General features: G+C 37.1%; 4 protein-coding genes across 8 annotated transcripts; 1 reads left to right on the plus strand and 3 right to left on the minus strand.

Moving 5' to 3' along the window:
* Positions 1 to 1,029: 1,029 nt before the first annotated feature.
* AT3G24150 (uncharacterized protein) lies at positions 1,030 to 2,919 on the minus strand. 2 transcript variants are annotated; one of them, NM_001338670.1, is made up of 5 exons: positions 2,683 to 2,919; positions 2,419 to 2,558; positions 2,218 to 2,332; positions 2,023 to 2,137; positions 1,030 to 1,906 (listed from the first exon to the last, which is right to left on the minus strand). In NM_001338670.1, exons 2-5 carry the CDS (start codon positions 2,517 to 2,519, stop codon positions 1,206 to 1,208), a joined length of 1,032 nt encoding a protein of 343 aa, NP_001327395.1. In that variant the 5' UTR covers positions 2,520 to 2,558; positions 2,683 to 2,919; the 3' UTR covers positions 1,030 to 1,205. The 2 variants fall into 2 exon arrangements, with proteins under 2 accessions (NP_001327395.1, NP_189057.1); NM_113320.4 differs by having other exon boundaries at positions 2,419 to 2,919.
* Positions 2,920 to 2,988: 69 nt separating this feature from the next.
* PMP (putative type 1 membrane protein) lies at positions 2,989 to 6,360 on the plus strand. Its single transcript, NM_113321.5, has 11 exons — positions 2,989 to 3,227; positions 3,314 to 3,388; positions 3,707 to 3,802; positions 3,892 to 3,967; positions 4,053 to 4,151; positions 4,269 to 4,339; positions 4,441 to 4,545; positions 4,665 to 4,802; positions 5,271 to 5,373; positions 5,518 to 5,726; positions 5,888 to 6,360. Exons 1-11 carry the CDS (start codon positions 3,174 to 3,176, stop codon positions 5,954 to 5,956), a joined length of 1,095 nt encoding a protein of 364 aa, NP_189058.1. The 5' UTR covers positions 2,989 to 3,173; the 3' UTR covers positions 5,957 to 6,360.
* Positions 6,287 to 11,557, minus strand: GR1 (glutathione-disulfide reductase). Of its 3 annotated transcripts, none has more exons than NM_113322.5 (17): positions 11,251 to 11,557; positions 10,899 to 11,075; positions 10,731 to 10,795; positions 10,575 to 10,644; positions 10,296 to 10,367; positions 9,587 to 9,790; positions 9,291 to 9,364; positions 9,115 to 9,198; positions 8,939 to 9,026; positions 8,748 to 8,829; positions 8,344 to 8,417; positions 8,120 to 8,227; positions 7,919 to 7,983; positions 7,461 to 7,574; positions 7,207 to 7,306; positions 6,885 to 6,938; positions 6,287 to 6,790 (listed from the first exon to the last, which is right to left on the minus strand). In NM_113322.5, the coding sequence occupies exons 2-17, from the start codon at positions 11,046 to 11,048 to the stop codon at positions 6,695 to 6,697; spliced, it is 1,500 nt and encodes a 499-aa protein (NP_189059.1). In that variant the 5' UTR covers positions 11,049 to 11,075; positions 11,251 to 11,557; the 3' UTR covers positions 6,287 to 6,694. The 3 variants fall into 3 exon arrangements, with proteins under 3 accessions (NP_189059.1, NP_001118688.1, NP_001030756.2); NM_001125216.1 differs by having other exon boundaries at positions 6,443 to 6,790; positions 11,466 to 11,495; NM_001035679.2 differs by having other exon boundaries at positions 6,443 to 6,790; positions 11,175 to 11,295.
* On the minus strand, positions 11,544 to 18,752 carry AT3G24180 (Beta-glucosidase, GBA2 type family protein). 2 transcript variants are annotated; one of them, NM_113323.4, is made up of 20 exons: positions 18,387 to 18,752; positions 18,202 to 18,300; positions 18,000 to 18,105; positions 17,814 to 17,924; positions 17,672 to 17,728; positions 17,500 to 17,576; positions 17,315 to 17,414; positions 17,061 to 17,134; positions 16,872 to 16,972; positions 16,687 to 16,790; positions 16,230 to 16,283; positions 16,092 to 16,147; positions 15,966 to 16,004; positions 15,062 to 15,203; positions 14,695 to 14,879; positions 14,062 to 14,129; positions 13,803 to 13,875; positions 13,660 to 13,721; positions 12,306 to 13,521; positions 11,544 to 12,196 (listed from the first exon to the last, which is right to left on the minus strand). In NM_113323.4, the coding sequence occupies exons 3-20, from the start codon at positions 18,078 to 18,080 to the stop codon at positions 11,944 to 11,946; spliced, it is 2,853 nt and encodes a 950-aa protein (NP_189060.2). In that variant the 5' UTR covers positions 18,081 to 18,105; positions 18,202 to 18,300; positions 18,387 to 18,752; the 3' UTR covers positions 11,544 to 11,943. The 2 variants fall into 2 exon arrangements, with proteins under 2 accessions (NP_189060.2, NP_001030757.1); NM_001035680.1 differs by having other exon boundaries at positions 11,567 to 12,196; positions 18,000 to 18,100; positions 18,387 to 18,658.
* Between the last annotated feature and the right edge of the window lie 603 nt (positions 18,753 to 19,355).

The following is a 19,355-nucleotide window of genomic DNA, read 5'->3' on the forward strand; positions in this document are numbered from 1 at the left end:
AAAATCAAACAAGTGTTTTATTGTTCTTTTGCACCCCAAAAAAAAGTGTTTTCATCATTGTTGTATTGGTAAGAAATAATAAAAAAATCTACTACGTACGGTTTTATAATTCATTGGAGGTGAAGTCCAAAACTTCACGGTTAAAAGAAACATAATTCTTTTAACAAAAACTTCAAGAAACATATATATAATCCTTAATTAAGATACGCCAAAGAAATAATTAAGGGAGAAAGAAAGTTGAATTTGATTGTGATAGGTGTCACGGTAATCTTACGTGAGATGGGTACGTAGGATCTCCAAAAATAAATAATCATGCACTTTTATACGTTACTTTTGAGTTTTGAGTTTACAAATATATATAAGCTCCTTTTAATTTATTGCATGTTAATGACTCGTGAATCACGAGTGTACATTACTTTTTATAAAGCAATTTTTTTCTTTGAAAAGAATTTTCTTGTATCAGAACTGGTCTGAATGTTTAACATCAACCAAGATTTACAAACTGTTTAGTGATGAAGCTACAATGAACCCTCAAAAATGCTAATTAATTTGGTGAAATAGATCAATATCAACTTTCAACGACACACCTTTGTTTTTTTATGAAAAAAAAGTCTCATTTTCGTTTGTTTTGATTATAAACAAAGTTGGTCTCTCGCATGCAATGTACGTTCACGCTGCAATGACAATAGTGTACGTTCTTTGTTGTAATTTAGTCGAGAATCCATCTCCGACGTTAGGAACAATCTATCATCTTTCCTTTTTTTCTTTGCACAAATATCGTAAAAGTGATACCCACGATTATCTACACCAAAAGTGGTCACTGACAATGTACGAAAAAACTTAGAAAACAACTTAAAAAAAGACAGTTCAAAATGATGGTATTTGATCAGTGAGTAGCTTCTTCAGTATTAAAGCTCAATTACATTTATTCAACCTATGGTTATGATTATATAAACTCTGTTTTCTCTCCAATTTACCCTGAATATGTTAGCACTTGTAACTAACCTAATTCTTTCTATTAATTTCACATTTAAACAAACATATATAAATGGATTAACTAATTCTTGGATCCAGAATTTAGCTTACCATACTTAAGATCAATCCATGGATCTTTATTATAAAACTTGAAGCGAACGCTAAGACTAGTAGAGTCAATAAAATAGTAAACCAATAAACCTGAAGCTTTTACAACAACTAAGCAAGTCCTAAAGGAAGTCTCCACACAAAGTTCTGTGCTTTTTAACTCTCGAATCTGAATTCTGACCTTCACTATTTGAAAACCATTCAAACCTATCATTCTTCTTTACCTCTGCGAATAAACATAACTCTTCTTGGTTTCTTCCCGGGTAAGCCCGACTAGACCCGACATCTATTCTTGTAGACGGTTCTGAAGATATACCGAGCCTCAAGGATAAATCACAGACCCTCTCAGTTGCTTCTTCTGAGGGCTTTATACCAATAGGCATGCCAATGATTATGGGCGCTTCAGGGACTCTAAAAGACATGTCAGCTTGCTGCGTTTGATTATTACCTTCGTAATACAAAGGATAGACCGAACCCAAGTTGACTGGAGCTGGAGCAGGAGCAGAAGCAGGACCAGTTCCTTGTCTAATTGCCAATGGCTTTTGATGCATCTGCATGGATTCATGAAGAAACGGGTAACCGCGAGGAGTAGCTACACGCTTGTTGCTGTTATCAAGTACATCAACAGGGACTGCAGCTTGAACTGTCTGGCTTGGTTTGGTTGATGATTGTTGAGCTTGCTGACGATATTCATGATGGTAAGACGGCTCATTAGTCGACGCAGAAACCGGTTCCTGAATTTTAGGACCGAGGTAAGTCCTTCCGCTACTATGTCGTTGGCTTCTTGAAGCTCTTACAGCAATACATCCCAAATTAAGAGCAGCTAACCATATAAAAAAAAACCACATCAACAAACAATAAACAGTACAAAGCACTAACTTCTAAGTAGTTTCAATAAGGATCACTAGAGCTAAAGAGAGAAACAAAAATGACAATTACCTTCAACACATGGAGGCAAAAGAGGACCAGTTTCTGTACTCTCATCTCTTCTAATAATTGTATCAATGGCATCATTTACTCTATTCCACATAGTATCAGCATCTGTATACTCTTCCTAATGGAAACCGAAACCCAATTGTCATTTTGTGAAGCTGAAAACACACTAAAAAAAGAGAAGGAAAATTTGTTTAAAACCTCGGAATTGGCTTTAGAGTACATGATTTCTTCAGCTTTTAACACAACCACAGGCAATTTCTCCTGCCATTCTTTGTTCTTCCTCGTCGCTGCGCTATGTGCTTCCATTGCGAGTCTGAAATCAAACAAAGAAAACCCCAAATTAAGATACAAAGAAACCCTAGCGTACGGTTTTGAGAAAGATGAGTGAATGAAAAAAACCTGAAAATCTGGCGAATAATCGAACCACGAATAGGTTGATGACGATCGCTATGCCAAGCTCGTTTCACACACTCGTAAGGTCTTGGTCCTGGCCTCGGCATTTTCTCCTTCTTCACACACTTGAGCAGTGACACACTCAGCTACAAATCGAAGTAACAAGTCACTCACTCATCAAACTAATCGGTTCAATTTCTATCCGGGAGTATTTTCCGATCAGCGAGTTCGATGTACGAGTCGCCAAATGGTGTGGAAAGAAAAATCAACCTTAAAACTCTTTTTAACCGATCCAAGGAAACAGATCTGAAGCTTTGAAGCTCTGAATCGTTTGGAGATTTCGTCTACTTGAGCTCATACCGGTCACATCTCCGTCATCATCATCGTCATAGAATCTCCGATTGTTGTCTCCATCGTTGCCGCTTCTGGAAATGGAAATGGAAATGGTGTGATTCGGGACCGCTTCTTTAAAAACGAACCAGTTTTGTGATTTGTCTATTATACCCCTATTTGTACTAACTGTCGTTTTTTTTTTTTTTTTTGTCGGCAACTGTCGTTTAATATGGCTTTTTACTAAACCGGAATTGAAATAACCGGGTTTTGAACAGATAATATTAATTTCAAACGACACCGTTTTGGAGTTGTGTCTAACACTTTGATTGATTCTGAAATCTGGATTCGTCTCCTCCATTAAACATCTCTCGTCTGATAACACCGATCCATCTCTTTCTTTCTCTCTCCGTCGACTCTCGTTCTTAAAGATGAAAGCTTTCTACGTATTCGTTGTTGCTCTTCTTCTCACCTTGAATTATAGGGTTCGTTTTTGTTCCTTCGTGTCTTGCTCTCGTTTACGGAATTGCTTGTATGTAATGACATGGATCTGACTTTTGTTTGTGTATAGGGAGAAGCAAGTGGTTCTGTTTTCTTCATTGATGGATCCAACAATCAATATCTTCGTCCACGATCATCCAGTGAGGTAATGATTTTCGTCCCAAATGTGTGGATGACCGATTTGAAATAATCTCAAATTTGATCATTTTATATTTCAATCTAAGATCGTTTCTGGAAATTATACGAGTTTGGTCCATTGAAGTAGTAAAATAAGATCTATTGTTTGGTCTAAGTGGCACCAATTTGTAGTTTTCTTGTCTGTTTTTTTTTGTTATTTTGATATTGATGAGAGATCAATGGACAGATTGCAAATTTATGTTTGACAAGTACTAAAGTTTGTGATTTAATAGTTCTTTTTGATGAATTTTAGTTAAATCTCTTTTCTTTGAATTGAAATGCACAGGCACTTCCCATGTCGCCTGTTGAAATATCTGCAGCAGTGTCTGCCTTGTTGGGTTTTGCACCTTCAGCAACTTTGACAGCTGATGGCTCATCCAAGGTTATTTTAGTATTATAGTAGAGTTGTTTTTCTCTCTCTGGGTTAAAGTCCTGTACTTCATCGTTTATTTGTTTTGCATTTTGTTATAGTTGAACAAGATTCTAAAACCTAATCCATTTGAGAGGCCTCGCGCTGCTTTTGTGCTAGAAATCGCTGGAGCTGATGGTATGTGATTGGAAAGCTTTAGTTTTCTGACATGAACCAAAAATTTTAGTTGTAAAATATTCAAGTGTTTGTTTTTTACTTGCAGATATGCTTTTGGAAACCTCCCCTAGTCATTCTTTCTTGGGCAATGCCATAAGGAGCAGTATTAAGTCTGATTCGTACAAAGCTGATACTGAACTTCCAGGTGCCCTATCAGCTTGAATACCAGAACCATCTGAGCATGACTAGTTTCTAACTTTTTTTTCTTTATGGGTTTAAGTCTTACTTTGGATATTCTGCTAATCTTTTCAAAATTCTGCAGACAATGAAGTGGTTGTTGTGTCTGTCAATGAACCCTCCTCTGATGTGACTGACAAGGACATTAATGATTTTGTTAGTTAACAGCACCTGTCATTCTAAGTGCAAACACTATTTTTTTTTCCTTTTTAATATAATGTGACCACAAGTTAATGGTGTGGTTATAATATACTTAGGCATCTTGGTTGGGTGGATCATATGTTGCTGGAGCTGAACCATCGTCTGGATTGTTGAGTATCCCTCTGGCTGGGGGTGCTAATGTGGAGTTCAATTTGGAAAAGGTAATATTCTTAATTCCATGAAAAATTGTATGATTTTATGTGGGAGAGGTTGCTGTATTACCTGTAGATATTGTGATTTTCATATGAAGAAGGCACATGACTTTTGTTTCTCTGGGCAGGAAGCAGAGAGGAAATTTGCATTGAACCTTTTGGGTCTATATCAGAATATCAGACAGGCAGTCAGCGTTTATGACGATTTATCTCATGGTATTGACAGAACTGCCGAATTAACGGTTGGACGCTTTGGTGGTATCGATGTAAGGGCATTTTTGTTATTCTGTTTTTTTCCCTTTCCTCAGTTTCTCAGTCTTGGTATATAAATTAGAGGGTGGAGTTCATTGCATACGCAAATGTGTCACCTTTAGTCTCTTCAAAACTTATGACATTTCTGTTGATCGTAATAATGGCTGTTGGTTGTGCACTCTTTTCGGGATACTCCTGCTTAGCTATTTAAGGAATAGCAGAGGATTCGAAAGTGAATTATGATAAGATCTCAGGGAACTGGAAATGTTTTGAGCTGGTTGTAGTCGTCTAAGCTATCTTTACACTTATTGTATCCAAGGATTGCAAGGCTGATAAGGACCTTGTAATGAGTTTATATCTTGAGTTTATTTTTCATTGAAAATGTCTAATTGTTCAACCATCATGTTATTGTACTTAGCTTATATTTGTTTGCAAAGGTTGTCAATGTCTCTAATATAATTTATTCTTTCTGGAAATTATAGGCTTTAGCACAGGAGTATGGACAAGGTATGGCTAAGCAAGGGATGGATGTATTACTTTCCACATTATCAAAGCTATTCAATCTGTTGGAGACATCTCATAAAGGTGAATTGTCTCTCTGATTTAATAAACTCGTTTTCAAAGATATGTGTTAGAAAGTAGTTCAAGATGGGGAACTCATTCTCTGGAACATTTGTCTTTTTTCTTAACTGAATTTATGTAAGCTGAGAGATGTATTGGCTCTTGTAGGCCAAATTGTTGGGGTTATCGTCCTTGATGAGAGAGTAAACCAAGAATCAGAAAATCTTTTGAACTTTGGGTCTTCCCGTTCATCTGCACGCTCAATGGTGGAAGTGGAGGGAATTCCAAGTGCAGCCATTATCGCTGAGGTTATACTTGTTAGGCTGACTCTTGCATGGTTGACTGGAATCATTCTTCTCATTGCAACTATCCTTGGGGTAAGATCTCATTACTACTAGTCTACTACCAAGCAGATTCTTTGGCCAATGTAAAGTTGAATGTTTCCACCTAAAGTGGCCTATTGAAGAACTCAATCGTAGTTTGAAAACTGAATGTATTAAGTCACTCGAAGTTGACGTACTTGTCATGTTGGTTGCAGGTATACTTCCTTATGAACATGCCTTTGACGAAGGATACTCTTCTATATTCAAATGTAAAGCTCGACTAAGAAATGAAACAGAGCTTCAAAACGGCAAAAGGACACTGATTTTCTCTACAGGTCGTTCGTTTACATATTTTTGTGTGTATCAAGCCGTGTTTCTCAACTGGCCGCCTTTGAAACCGGTGTCATTTGAATGTTTAAAGAGAAGGATGAAACTTTTGGTGGTCAGAGCAGTTGATGTGTTATGTGTATATTGCCATATTGGTTGCATTCTCGACTTATAATTATTTTCTTTCTTACATACATTTTGAGTCTCAGTCCTAATAATAAAAGACCACTTTGGACACTTGATGTGTATCTTCTGTCTCTGTAAGAGCTTTTGATCATGAATCTGAATATATTATTGCAACTTCTCCAGGAGCTTTGTTTTGCATAAGACAGCATCATTAGGCTGCTCATTTACAAATGTCACCATCGACCTCTATTAGTTCAGTTTGATTCAATATAGTTCGATTTGGTTCTAGTTATTACTTAGTAGACCATATGCGAGTACAGAACTGAAGTAAATGATATGACCAAGAGGGGTTCATAGAATAATTCTTTGTAATAAAGTTCCACTAAGCAATAAGAGAAGAAACCTTGATGTTTTCTCAAGTAAGTAAGAAGAGAAGCATCATACAAACAAACAAAAATTACAAATCCTTTATTGGGACACGAGTATGATTAAACTCATCGTTGTCTGACTCTTTGATCAAATTAAGTGTACCGAGTTTTCATGCTATATAGCTCTTTATATTTTGCGGTTCATAGATTTGTCTTAGGTTTGGGTTTGTGGGCAATGCGTCTGGTCACACTGCGCATTGTCACAAATTCCTCTGCAGAAGATGGATGTATCCCAACCTGTGTTTTGTTCACAATATTAATTATCTTTAGTTAGAGCAAACATCAAACTGGTGAAAGTGAAACCCAAGTGCTTGGAAGACGTATGACTTACCGTGCTATCAAATTGTGCTTTGGTTGCTCCACACTTGAGCGCAATTGCAATCCCCTGCATTAAGCCATACAATATAATCACTTAAAATCAAGACACGCTTCGGATCAAACTCTAATCCATTTACAATACTAAATACTTCTCAAACTCAAATCAGGTTCTATATGGTTAGAAGAAAAATTCAGACATGCAATCGTCTTTAATCAACCCAAATCTTTCAGCTACCCTGTAAATGATTTTTGTTCTTGACACCTATGCACCACTCAGTAGAGCAGCTAAAGGGAAGTAAAATAAATGGTAGAAGCTACTATAAAGGAAAACTTGCCTGCATGATCTCAGCTGCATCAGGACCGCACATGGATGCTCCAATAACCTTATCACTCTTCTCATCAACTATTAGCTTCATCAATGTCTTTTCCTGGCGTCTATAACCAAAATAATTTAGTGATTAGTTCAAAGAGTGATCAGGTGCAAGCATATTGAAGAAAATCAAGAACTTTTCTAAGGATTTTCTAAAACTTAGAACTTTCAATGCTTTAGACAAAAAAAAAAAGAAAAGAACTTTCAATGCTTGCATACCCAGAAATGGTGTTCTTCATTGGATTAAAGCCTGAGGTGAAGACCAGAATATCACCGGTTGCTTGTTCTACTGCTTCTTCTTCGCTGAGACCCACTACAGCTAGTGGTGGTATGCTGGAAGACATAAGGAAACAAAAATAAAAATAAAAAATATTTAGAAAATGTAATATCTATATAACTATGAGAATACTGATATTTCCAGAGTAGCAGATATGTTTGTGGAGTAACTCTATAATTATGATAATATTGGGGCTATACAGTAAAAACATATGCCAATATAGGAGAAATGTTTGTGGAGTACTTTCAGATATTTTCAGAGTTTGATATTCACATTTTAAAGATCACATAGTTTGTGGAGAATTGTTCCGGGACACAATACACATAGTTTGAGGTAACTAGTGCCTGCAATATGACACACAAATAAAGCAAACTTTCATCCTATCAGAAAGAATACTTACCAAAATACAGCACAGGCGACATTGCTGTATTCTGCTTTAGTAGGCTTTCCACCAAAAGCAGTGTTCTGCAAGCATCAAAACAATCCACAAATGGAATACATAAGTAGACATTCCCAAACACAAAAGCTGAAATAGTTGGTGGTAGGTACAACTCCTCGAAAGGTTTGTGTAAATTATATGTGCAAGATAAGAGGCACAGACCGCAAAACAGGTGGCCTCCATTAACGCAACAGGTGTAAGGTTAATTCGGTTTGTGGCATCTCCTACAGCCCATATGCTAGGTATATTAGTTCGTGAATACTCGTCAACCTGAGGATAATGTACTGAATTAGTAGCTGCAAGAGGAGAATGTTTCCCCAGAAAGTCACGGAAAACTTTATTCAGGATAAATTTTAGTATCTGCAAATTTAGGAAATTGTTAAAACCTTCACAGCTCCAGCCTGATCAAGTTCAACACCAACAGCTTCTAAATTCAATCTTTTGGTATTAGGACTTCTGCCTGTATCAAATATAAACAAAAGATACATCCTTAGACAGCTGGAGGTAAAGCTACAGAGCTTCCTGGTCTACAATAATTCAGGAATTTTAACACCAAAATACCAATCATGCTCCATTTCAATAATAAGTAGATTCCTCAAAAATTAAGTTCAAGGGAGGAAGCAAAACCCGCACAAACATACAACTATCGAAAAACAGAATGAAGAAACCTACTGTTCCGTAAACCCAAAAATCCACGCAGAGGAACATGTATTAGAGTAGAAGAGAACAGAGATAAAAGTACTCTATTATAAACAAACGAAATTTGAGAATCACGTAACAGAAAATTTACCAGTAGCAAATAGGACGACATCTGCCACGAATTCCTCCCCATGGGACGATATGACTTTGATCCCCTGGTCTGTTTTTGTCAACTAAATGGAAAGATAGTGTATGTTCAGTAAAGTACTATGAACTCATGAAACAAGTGAAAAGAACGTATATAGTAATGAGACATGAAAAGTAATAATCATATTCAGATACCTGAGTCAAACTTGTTTGTGGATGCAGATTAACGCCCCTTCCTTCAAGATTTCTAGCAACTAGTGCCCTCATTTCGTCATCAAAACCCCTGAAAAGTAGAGTTTTAGAAAGAAAAGAAGCTAAAACAAAGAGATGGACTTTCAGTTATTCAACATAATTTGACAGAGAACCAGCACCTTAGCGGAAGTTCCTTCCTGAAGAATAAATCTACAGTAGCACCCATTCCACGCCATATTGATGCAAACTCCACAGCAATATACCTAATTAAAACGTAAATAGAAACGAGGATTAAACCATTGAAACAGCTGGCATGTTAGGTACAGCAGGAGGAAAACATTGAGGAAGACATTACCCTCCTCCAAGCACTATAGCACGCTTGGGAAATTCTTCCAAGCTCAAAGCTTCATCAGATGTAATAGCCAGCTCCTATAAAAGACAGTTTATGTATAACTCAGTGGACTTTCCATAAATAGCAGTTAATAGTTTTTCTCACAGACTAATTTAGAGAAATCATATTGCAAACATACAGATGTGTCTGTTATTTCTATTAAAATCTTTCCGGACTTACTCTGAAGATAATGATTTCATAAATACCAAGCACATCACACTATAGTAGATAAAAAAAATAACATGAACACAGAAACTTACATGTCCAGGAATATTAGGCTTTTGCGCCCGACTGCCAGTGGCAATCAATATGTGCTTTGCGGTATAACTTATTTTTGTGCCATCTATTTGTCTCACCTCCACTTCGTTGGGACCAACTACTCTTCCTTCACCTTCATACAATTTCACCGCAGCATTTGCCAATAACCGCTTGTAGATATTATTCAGTCTTAGTATCTCATCAGTCTGCACAGAAGGAATTAAAGACAGTAATTGATTATTTATGACCGAATTAGTTACATCGCAAAAATATCCAATCTACTGAGCACACTAGAAAAAACTATAGCAGCAAAAAACCATTCCCCACCATCTAACTTTCATACTTGACAAAACAATAATATAAGTATCTTCAGTAGGTTGCGGAAAAATATCAATGCTTATACATCCCAGAGTTTTAGTAGTTTCTCATTGTGAGAAATCCAAGACACTATACTGCTATTACAACCAAAACATCCAAAAATATTAACCTAAAGGTCACTTTCTTGAAATAGTTTCAACCATAATTTCTTCACAACTTAAAGATCAAAGGAAGATATTACAGTGTCAAGGAGAAAGCTACAACGCTAATCGTTTTACAATAAGCTGATTTCATTGGGATAACTTCGAGCAACTGGTGCAAGTGTATCAAGAAATATTTCACTCAATTACTGAAAAATAAGAATACGTAAGCATTATAGCAATTCCTGCATACCTTCTTTTGCAAAAGCTTCTTCCATGTGAAGTCGACTTTCTCATTTATTTCCCACCCATAATTTTTAGCATCCTGCCAGCAGTTAAACAACAGTATACATCATCAAACACAATTCTCTCTCAGTTGACATGAATTGTTCATAGACATATAGCCTAAACAATAATTTAGGAACATGAATACAATTTTGCAAATATTGCTAGGGAAAATGACTATTAAGAAGTTTGCTTTTACAGCTTAAAGAAAGACATTGAAATGATGATTAAAAAACATGGTTCATACCTCAAGTTCACCACCGTAAGTAGCTCCATAGACGAGAATCTTTTTAGGAACACAACCACGGATAACACAGCTGAAAGCCAAAAAAAGTGGAAACAAATAAAGGTATAAGATCGTGTAAGATTCCAACGTTTGATAATGCATCAACAAGGAACTTACGTTCCACCAACGCCTCCAATCTCCTCAGAGCTAATAGGGTGAAATGGAAGCTCACAAATACCAACCTACAACAATTGATTCAGAACAAACAACAACAACACATTAATACCAAAACCAGACATACACTAATGTCTAGAGATCATCACTATCCTCAAAAATAATTCAGACCTTAGCGCCATGATTAGCCGAAAACCTAGCAGCACGAACACCGCCACTCCCGGCACCGATGACAAACAAATCAAAATCATAGTGCGTCGCGTTGGCTTCATCAGCCGCCACCTTATCAATCTCACCATCAACAAGCATCTTCCTCGCCATGATTATGCAGACTCACACAAATCCAAACTGCCAAAAAAGAAAATCGAATAATCAATCAACACCACATGAAGCAAAATAACGAAATGAAACTAACAAACAGTGAATCTCGAATCAGCAAAAACAAACCCGATCGATAGGATGTTTGTCTATAATGATGAAATCGTTCGATGAATCGCGAATATCAAAGAAGAAGCAGTGTTACCTTAAGCGTTGAAGCGACAAAGCAAGAACACTAAAAGATCAAGAGAAGAGAGACACAGATACGGAGAGGAGGAAATAATCAAATGATTGTGTGGGTAATGTTAAATTGGATCTCTTCTTAATCACACATCGATATTGTTTTACACTGACTTAAGTTTTTTTAGGCTAAAGTCATTAATATAATTAAACCATTGAGTTTTTTAGATTGATCAATACCTTTATGTATACCAACTTAGTGCTCCCTACGAAACATATGCTCAAACAATTGAAAGCGACTTTTAAAACGAAGACATGGAATCTTTCAAAACTTAAGGTCTAAATTGAACGCTAAAAAGCGTACGTAGGCGTTGTCATTATATGCTCTTACGTGGCTTTTCTTTTAGCCAATAATTCAAAACCAACAGAAGAAAAGAAGAACACAAATTGTTCTTCTCAGATTATTATTTATTATCTAAACAAAACAAGAGTCAAGTCACCTCCACACCAAAATGTTGAACAACATTTACGTTTCCATCATCTTTTTATGGAAACTTTTCCCACATACTCCTCTCTATTAATATTATTACAACTCAGGAACTATGTCGGCTAGTTCCTCTCCTTAAATAACATTTCCTCTTTTTTATATATGTTACTCCGATAATCATATCAGAGATGTGAATTTACTTGTATCTTATATATAACAAGACCGAATGATTTAGCAAGAACAGCTTAATGCTGAATTACCAAAACACTTTGCCTTGTGTTTCACAACTTTGAAGTTGTTCGAGAATCTTCGGCTTCTAGGGGATAAGTGTACTCTGTCCATCATGTTGATCTGTGGAGCGTCCAGAATTGCCTTTGGCAACGATAATGCCCATTGCATTCCCCATATCGCGAGCGGTCTCATGTATATCAGTGACCGGTAATGCCCATCCATTGTCCAACCTTCCGGTGTCTGGAACCAATATCTGTTATTCGGTTCAACAAAGATACATCATCATCATGCTCGAGTATATCTATGTGTGTGTGATATCGAAACAATTAACAGACTGGATATAAAGAAGAAAGAAAACTTACCCGAAACCTTCTTCTGACCAGCCAGCTGTGAAAATTCCCTCAGCAGTGGTGAAACCTTGTTCTTCCATTCCAGAGAGGATCATAGTAGCCGCAGCTGCATAAGTAACACCTGTCCATATCTCACGAGACTGCATGCACGTGTCATCCACTTTCCCATCCGGATGCATCCCATTTACAGCACCCATTTTACCTCCTTTTGTCTTCATCACATTGAAATCAAAGATCTTTTGCATAGTGCTTCTGATTTTGGATTCCTCAAATAATGGAGGCAGACCTGAAGACGCGGCATACCATTGACCCGCCAGCTGATCGGTCTGTATAGATTTGCTGTTGCTGCTTGACCCACTGTCGTAATTGAAGTATGATCCATTCCAGAGTTTCGTTTCCAGTGCTGCCTTTGCATTCAAAAACTTATTTTTACAAAGTTCTGCAAAGAATTTGTCACCAATTTGGAGAGCCATTGCTGCTGCAGCTTGAAGAGCAGCCAGCCACAGGCAACCGCAGTAGGCACTCACGCCATGAACAGTCCATGTATCATATGTCTGATCTGGGAAACCATCATTCTCTATTAGATCGTCATTGTCTCTATCAAACTGTTCCATGTACTCCATAGCAGCACGAACTGCGGGCCACACGTCTATTCCAAATTGGTAATCCCCTGTAGCTGCAAAATCTCTATACACCTGAAGCACAAACTTTGGGTTCAGATCCTTCCACCTGCTTGTGTCATGTATGTTGTAGGCATTCATTTCATTCCAAGGATCATGCATCCCCAGATCGTGAGGAACAGCACCTCTGACCTTGCGAATTCCCACATTTCCTTCTGCCAGGAACTTAACCTTCCTACCATCTTCAGACAACACGGCTTTCGCAAAATCACGCTGGATGTTTAGTTCGATCTTTGGGAATAGCATAAGGAGCGCATATGATGCGTAAAAGTGTACATCATATGTGCACCACATCACATACTCCACACCTTCCAAATACAGAAACCGACCAACATCATCGCCATCATCTACATGGGGAGTATCGACAAATAAACCATTCCGGTTATGAATGGCTGATACTTCATCATTGCTTTTTACTCCAACGCTGTTGCCATTACCAAGGTCATTCCGTTGATCATTAATGTCAAGTCCACCGACCTTACCATCTGAATTTCCTAATCCCGATTGTTGATGCTGACTATTCCCATTAGCATTGAGTGAAGAAGAGTCTGCAACCAAAAACCGTTGATAAGGTGATACAATAATTTCAAGGCACCAAAATAATGAAACAACAAAATTTTGTTAAAAGCGAAGAACACAATTTTACAATCAAGAGTTTGACTTTGAAGAAGCGTATAGATGTGTACCTATCCAAACTGTACCACCGGCAACCAAAAAGTAAAGCTCATTGAACAGAGTGAACTTGTACCTACAAAAATACAAAATAGTTCAGGGCAGAACGGTGAGAGAGCAAAGTATTCAAAGATCTATTAGGTTCCAAAGCAATTACCACTCAGGGAGCCTTTCATCTCTGAGAATGGGATTCTGCCATGCTTCAATATCTTCCTCCCACCTCTTATAATCTGAAGTTGAAAACCGATGCTGGTCAATAATGCATAAGCACTATTCCACGTAAAACGGAAGACAAATTGTGTGTATGTGTAACATGGAACAATTTCAGTTAACAACATTATCAGGTATACATCCATACAGGGTGGCAACTTAAGTGAAGCATATGACACATGAACATCAGCACCACAAATACATACTTGTCAGTGCATCATGCACAAGGTCCAACGCTGCTCTTGGCGAAGTACCATAAAATTTAGTGTATCTCCTGCAAACCAAAGACGGAAAAAGACAGAAAACAGAACCCAGAAATCAACAGTGTATAACCAAAGACAGAAAATCAACAGCGTATACACATTAATATATTGGTAGCTTCTCAAAGCATGTATTCCATACACTCAATTCGGCCATGGGTTTAAGCTTTGTTAAACAAATGACACCCAAAAGGGAAAATTTATGCTTCCCTCTATTTAATGCTGAAGTATTAACCTACGTTTGCTTGAGCATTTTCTATGTGTACAACTAGTGCCAGGCACTATGCTTTATCTTTAGCTTGCCTAGAACTATCTTTCTCTCTCAGAGTTATTCTTCTCTTTAAAAATATATAAAACACATAACTGAGAGCGTCTTCAAGATTCTGGACTTAGAAGCAGATCCAGCATTACTGAGAAAAGATGTAAACTACAAACAACACAGAAAACTGATGCAATGGACAGAACAAGTAGCCAACTTTAAGACAACATTGATCATATGAAAATAAGTTGGTGATAACGATTATCAAAGAACCAACTTAACTTGTTGGGAAGAGGCTACAAAGGTTGTACTTTATTTACCTGTCATATGTGCTTCCCTTTGAAAATTTCACTTTTGGCGATGACCATGAAAGTGCAAAAGACACAGTGCACTTGCCATGAGCTTCTACCCATGCCGAAGCCGAGACTGCTGCACAAATAGTGTCTCCAGCTAATGAAGGTGTGCTTGGCCCGCTATTGAAGTTTTCTTGATCAAATTTCCCATCCTTGTAGGTTAAATATCGCAACTTTAGTCTCATTTATTAAAATGACACCATATATATTAAACCAAAGGTCTTACAAATTGACAATTCAGCACAAAGAGCAATGATAAAGTCAAAAGCATCTTTTGACAAGGTATGAAATCTACATGCACATAGTAAGAGAACGATGATCTAGAGAAAGTCACCTGTTCCATTGTATCCCACATATCTTTCGCTGTAAAAGAACTATCTTCAGACAATCCAAAGCATGGTAAAACAGTTACATTAACATTCTGAGTCTCAGAAGCAGCAATCGCAAATGTAACAGGAGGATTTCCTTTGCCTGTCCTGCAAAATCAGCACACATTCAAAACAAATATATCCGCTTAGAGTAAAGAACACAACCTTCTCCTGCAATAAGCATATATTCTAGCAGATTCAACTTCATCAAGGGCGCATGGCGCATGTGAATAGATAAGCCAGTAAAGAATGTCATACACTCAAGAAGCATATATAGAGAAAGAATATGACTAGACTATTCAGGCAGACACAGGTATAACACAACTACAAGCTTCAACAGGAAGCAGACTGCACCGGGTAAGTTGATGTTCCGAGATAAATTGTCAACTAATCACACAGCAGTAGAACAAATCACACTAAAAAGACTTGGAAGATAAGGAGACGCGCATACACTTGGACAGATAATGCAACAAGATAAGAGCGGTACATTTATAGTCTGAATGCAGTACACTAAGCCTTCACACTTAAAGAAAAGTCTACCTAGGGAACATTTTGGTGCTAATAACTGCATGGGAGACTCCGGCCTCAACTATCTATTTTCTCTGTTTTGTGCATTAACTATTGACCGATAAGGTGTACTTAGTTGGCGGACTTTCTAATTATGTGTAGGTACCATTTTATCTTTTGCTAAGTTTATCAGATCAATTATTAACAATAACACTTAAGGTACTGCCATTTCGTAACCGTCCTCCATTTAACCAATAAGAAATAATGGTACAATGGACCACATTTTTCAAATCGTTGAATCTACCGCGAGATATATGCAAACCAACCGTAATATATAGTTAATATTAAGGTAAGATGACTTGCTTGTGATGTAAGAGGACGCCAGAGACCCCATCTTCACCTCTGAAAAGAAAAAGGAACCAAAAATAAATAAACATCAACTTGAAGCAATAATCATTTATGGAAAAGACGGCACATATTTTGTCTTACATGAATGGCTCATTCACATGACCCCCTGACATATGTGAAGTCCCACCCATTGAATTCTGCACAACATAAAGGTGATAAACATATCTTCCCTCTGCTCTTCTATATAATGTACATCAAGTAATTCAGATGTCAACTCACCGCCCATGTGAAAAGAAGGCTGACTTTTGCCCTTTCCTTTCCAGTGTTCACCAACTACAACAAAAAACATACGTCACAAGGTTTTCCTCAGATTTTTATGGAAAGTGATTGATGCTCATACCATTTCTGATATATAATATAAGGATATGGAGAAATTCATTATCTAATTTGCTTTAGCCATCAGAGAACTATAACAGGAGTAAGTGAATAGCGTTTCTAAGATGGATGGAGTCTCCCACCAAATAAGCCATCACACAAATTTGTGGTCTGAGCTTCAACAAGAAGCCCATGGCAAGTTCATGTACATTGGCACTTTGATTACCTACTAATCTAAGGCAAAAGCATCACTACAGATCCCTACATGTGGAATATGCATATATCCATTCTTATTTCACTGCTTTCAAAGAAGCAGGCACCAACTCAATGTGAATAGGCACTAGATGAACGGATTACTTACAGTATATACAAAAACAGCTGCTGGAAGACTACTATCTCGATAATTGTTTGGTATAAAAGGTGATATTTGCCGGCAGGAAATCTTTAACTCTGGATCAGGCTCACCTAGAAACAGAAGAATCGTTACAAGAGATACACCGACAGAAATATGCTAGCTTTAAATGACGAATTCCTGCAGGGTCGTACCATCATATATAGTCCAAGCCCGAGGAAATAGAGCATGATAAGTTGAATGCTGGCCATTCAGATTCCAGCCCCATGAAGAAAGACCTTTATCACGCGACTTTCTGAGACGATGAAACCAATCTAAGGTATGTGAATTAAGAAAAAAATTGCATCATTGAATTAGAGGATATTTATAAAACAGATTTTTACCCTAAACTTCCATGCTGGCCTGGAGACAAAACTGATGCATACTTTTTGTGTCCACCATCTCGTGAAATAAAAATCTGCAAAGAATGGGCCCAAGGAAATGTAATAAGAAACACAAGTGTCAGAAAGTTTAGATAACATAAGGAAAAACTTGGCACATACTACAAACAAGAAAACATTTCTGGTAGAAGCAAAATTAACAAAAGCCTAATAGCTTAATGATGATCAGAACATGGGTAACCACAGAAGAAACTTACAGAGAACTGATTAGACATCATAGGTGATGGATCGCAAGTCCCAGGAGTGATTTGCCACTGCTTAAACTCCCCTCTGAAGCCCCTAGATATGCTTCCACTTCTGCAATTACAAGCACGATTGGTCAAACCTAAATTACGAAACTATGCCAAATAAAACCAAAAATCAGAGGCTATCTGCTATGTACCCCATTCCTCCGAGTGGAACACCTTGGGATGCAGATGGTTTGCAGTTCTCTTTGGTGAAGGGATCGATAGGTGCTTTCTGTAGTAATCATAAGTTAAATCTCCGCAAACAAAGACCAAAACTTTGTACCATAAATATGTAAATCAAGAAACTCTATTGATCAAGGGAGTTACCCTTCCATGGGAGGCCTCTTCTCTGACATAAGACCATAATCGTATCCCCAAGCGTACCTGTAATTCCGAAAATAAGAAGTAAAGAGACGCCCCATACAACAACGAAGCGAAGGAAATAAACACAAGATGTCTCTTTGTTTACCATTTTAATGGCTTCCCTAAAAGTAATAGTGAATTCTTTTAAGATATTGGCATGGCAGTTTAATCTCCTCCTCCATGCGTGTGGTGGCGGAGCAGCACTATCAAAATCGAGCTATGGAAACAAAGACAAGTCAAAAGTCAAATTTTCCAATCGTCATGATTCCTAAACTACTAAAAATAGACTCACCAATTGCAAAGTACTTCTGCTGATGAATTCCTCAGTCGGCCATGAATGCTTTCTACGGTGAAACAAAGTTGCTCCAACCATATTTACTATACTTCTCGATTCTACACTGATTTGATCAAAGAAAATTGAAAGCAATAAGGAATTAAGGATCAACACGAAATTGCATATACTTCTTAACTTTAAAAAGGTTGAATTTTTTTACCTTTTATTTACATAAAAGAACAAAAGGTATTTCTCAGGGAAGCATTTGCAGCGAATTGAAACGGCACCGTCTCAGTCGCAACAATCCCCGATTCAAAACCTAAAGGAAGTGACAATGAAAACGGTTCACATTCAGACGAATCGGTAGAAGCGAAATTTTGAATACAAAGGCAAATCAAAACATACCAAAAAGTTTTGTATTCGATCTGTCACGTTGAATAGTCAATAGGACAAAAATATGAAATCCGATGAGATTTTCTCAGAAGAAGAAGGAGGAGGAGGAGAAGAATTGGATTCGAATCTTCGAAAATCGGTTTGATGGTATTGGTGAGATTTAGAGGAATCTATGTGGATGCTGACGTGGCGTCGTCGTGGCGAGCGGAGAATCGACCGTCAGAGACAAGGTTCTCATACGGTGGCAAGTGGTTTTTAAACTCTTTTGATTTGCGTGCGTCTCCACAGTGACGAAGACGAAGACCAAAGAGAAATAGAAAGAGAGACTAATTTTGCATTGCGTTTTTTTACGTTTTAGTCCTTTTAGTTTTGTCAAAAGTGTTGTTTTGACACTTTTTTTTTAATCTAATCAGGAACATGTTTAAAGACCACTTAACATTATTAATTGGGGAATCTTTCACCGACCACATCTGGATAATAGGGTTGGATTTGGAAATCTCTTGTCTGGTTTTTAAATTTAATTATCGTATATTGTAGTAATTTATAAACATATTAACAACTAATATAAGGTAACTAATTAAAAGAGATTATCCAGATTAGTTGTACACTTGTCTTTTTCGAGAACGTATTTGTACGGTTTTACAAATTTTCTTCTAAAAAATGTGTCACTGTCTTAAGCCAATTATTTGCTGAATTAGATTAAAAAAACAAAACTTTCTATGATAACGTATTTTAAGAATAATTTATATATAAAGACATTATATTATACTCAAATGCCAATTTGTAGTAATAAAAAAAGGTATTATCGTTTTTAAAATAATTTTAAATGTCAAACATACAAGCTCATGTCTAAACTATTAAATTTTACAATTGTTAGGTAAATTAATATAGGAAACCTAATTAAAGAGTTGGAGATCAGTTGTTTTTTTTCTTGAACAAATATTTTGATTGGACAAATGTCTTTTTCCTACTATGGCTATG

The sequence above is a fragment of the Arabidopsis thaliana genome, chromosome 3 (assembly GCF_000001735.4).
Source record: "Arabidopsis thaliana chromosome 3, partial sequence".
NCBI classification, from domain to species: domain Eukaryota; kingdom Viridiplantae; phylum Streptophyta; class Magnoliopsida; order Brassicales; family Brassicaceae; genus Arabidopsis; species Arabidopsis thaliana.

Coding starts and splice junctions, on each gene's coding strand:
- PMP (NM_113321.5), top strand. CDS start 3,174: ATGAAAGCTTTCTACGTATTCGTTGTTGCTCTTCTTCTCACCTTGAAT. Junction 3,228..3,313: donor TTCTCACCTTGAATTATAGG/GTTCGTTTTTGT, acceptor GTTTGTGTATAG/GGAGAAGCAAGTGGTTCTGT. Junction 3,803..3,891: donor CAGCTGATGGCTCATCCAAG/GTTATTTTAGTA, acceptor ATTTTGTTATAG/TTGAACAAGATTCTAAAACC.
- AT3G24180 (NM_113323.4), bottom strand. CDS start 18,080: ATGGTTGGAGCAACTTTGTTTCACCGTAGAAAGCATTCATGGCCGACT. Junction 14,880..15,061: donor TGTGGGATACAATGGAACAG/GTGACTTTCTCT, acceptor TTAACCTACAAG/GATGGGAAATTTGATCAAGA. Junction 13,722..13,802: donor GATGAAAGGCTCCCTGAGTG/GTAATTGCTTTG, acceptor GTATTTTTGTAG/GTACAAGTTCACTCTGTTCA.
- AT3G24150 (NM_001338670.1), bottom strand. CDS start 2,519: ATGCCGAGGCCAGGACCAAGACCTTACGAGTGTGTGAAACGAGCTTGG. Junction 2,333..2,418: donor ATTATTCGCCAGATTTTCAG/GTTTTTTTCATT, acceptor GTTTGATTTCAG/ACTCGCAATGGAAGCACATA. Junction 1,907..2,022: donor TTTGCCTCCATGTGTTGAAG/GTAATTGTCATT, acceptor TTATATGGTTAG/CTGCTCTTAATTTGGGATGT.
- GR1 (NM_113322.5), bottom strand. CDS start 11,048: ATGGCGAGGAAGATGCTTGTTGATGGTGAGATTGATAAGGTGGCGGCT. Junction 9,365..9,586: donor AGCCTAATATTCCTGGACAT/GTAAGTTTCTGT, acceptor TGTCTTTTATAG/GAGCTGGCTATTACATCTGA. Junction 7,307..7,460: donor ATGAAGAACACCATTTCTGG/GTATGCAAGCAT, acceptor TTTTGGTTATAG/ACGCCAGGAAAAGACATTGA.